At 37.4% G+C, this 1,521-nt stretch overlaps 1 protein-coding gene across 4 annotated transcripts in view; it reads right to left on the bottom strand.

Annotated features, from left to right (window-relative positions):
• The window catches only part of LOC109153971 (senescence-specific cysteine protease SAG39-like), a 9,107-nt gene extending 8,572 nt beyond the window's left edge, over window positions 1-535 (bottom strand). For all 4 annotated transcript variants that reach the window (XM_019301856.1, XM_019301857.1, XM_019301855.1 and 1 more), the window contains exon 1: window positions 60-535. In XM_019301856.1, coding sequence (XP_019157401.1) covers window positions 60-486 — 427 coding nt within the window. In that variant the 5' untranslated portion in view covers window positions 487-535. The remainder of the gene's footprint in view (window positions 1-59) is intronic.
• Window positions 536-1,521: the final 986 nt, after the last annotated feature.

A 1,521-nucleotide genomic window follows, 5' to 3' on the forward strand; every position in this document is an offset into this window, starting at 1 on the left:
TCTCAGGCAGGCCATTATGAAGATATATTAACAAATCAAAGTTGGATAATTATACTTACCACATTGGCCTTGATCTTTAACGGGAGTAACGGCTCCCTTCTTCCTCCAATCCACTGTAGTTGGAACTGAACTCACATTTTCATACCTAAATGGGGTATTGGAGGAGCACTCGTGAGGCAATTTGTATCCATTCCGAGATGCTATGAATTCCTTGTTCGTCAAATCGGCAAATGCATTGATGCCTAGCTTATAAGGCTTGGTTCCAGCTTTGTTAAAAGACTCAATGTATTCTACATTCTCTTTGAAAATGTTATATCTTTTTGTTTTCTCGACTTCGTTTTTGTAAACGCGTCCATACTGAGCCATCCACTGCTCATGCCTCACCGCCATCAATGAATCAAGTAATGTTCGAGACGTGGCTAAATAAGCCGACGTTGCAAACACCAGTGCAAGAGCAATGAGGAGCTTCAAGCTATTGGAAGCCATAGTTGACAACCTTAAACTACCTTAAAAAAATTGTTGTAAAATGTTTACAACTCTAATGTGTATGTTGTGAGTGAATGCATTAATGGGTTAAAGATGCAGCGCTATTTATAGGGGTTTGGAATTTCATTGTCACAGAATCTTATCACGGAATTGGAAGTAGATTCAATGGAAAAGCCGGCAAGTTACAAATTAAATGATAGCGACAATATAATGAAGTTCCAATTTCATACGTAGACGCTAGGCTCTAATGTTGTGCGTTAGCCGTTAATTAACGGGCAATCAATAATTAATATTAGAGTAATCCTAAACTTTCCTCCTAAACTTATTTTATATTAAACAGTGAGATAAATTTGGAGAAAATAGTTATATTAATTGGAATAAATAAATAAATCATACTGTTTCTCCTAATTTATCTTACAAATGATAGCGACAATGAAGTTCGAATTCCGTAGACGCTGCATTGATGGAGGAGGACTCTAATTTTGTACATTAGCCGTTAGTTAATGGTGCCAATGCCTATTGCGTTTGAGCTTATTCATGGCCAATCAATTGTATTGTGTGAGCAAAACTTTGTAGAAGTAATTTGAAATTTTTTGGATCACGAGGGAAACTCGCCGTCACTTTCCAAAGGTGTGCATTAAGTAAACTCCATTATATAACTCTAGCCCGCAAAGACCACAATAAGGTAAACCAGCTTAGGTTGTCCATAGTGTTGAGATTAATAAGAACAAGGAAAAATAACAATGGCAGAGAAGGGTAAAGAAGCCAAGATTTACGTGGTTCGGCAGAGTGCCTACATCCACGGGAGTGAAACAATTCTCTTATTCATAGTGATGGTGATAGTGGTGACACAACTCCTTAGGGATATAACCAATATATTTATAGGCATCTAATCCCTATACAAAGGGTCTACCCATTTCACTCTTATTCTTAGTATGAGACAAACTCATCCCTATATGAGACAAACTCAACAATCTCCACCTTGGCGAATATGCTCTTTAGGAGAAAAAGATAACTCAACAAATCTCCACCTTG

Source organism: Ipomoea nil, unplaced genomic scaffold (genome assembly GCF_001879475.1).
Source record: "Ipomoea nil cultivar Tokyo-kokei standard unplaced genomic scaffold, Asagao_1.1 scaffold2565, whole genome shotgun sequence".
In the NCBI taxonomy this organism is placed as follows: domain Eukaryota; kingdom Viridiplantae; phylum Streptophyta; class Magnoliopsida; order Solanales; family Convolvulaceae; genus Ipomoea; species Ipomoea nil.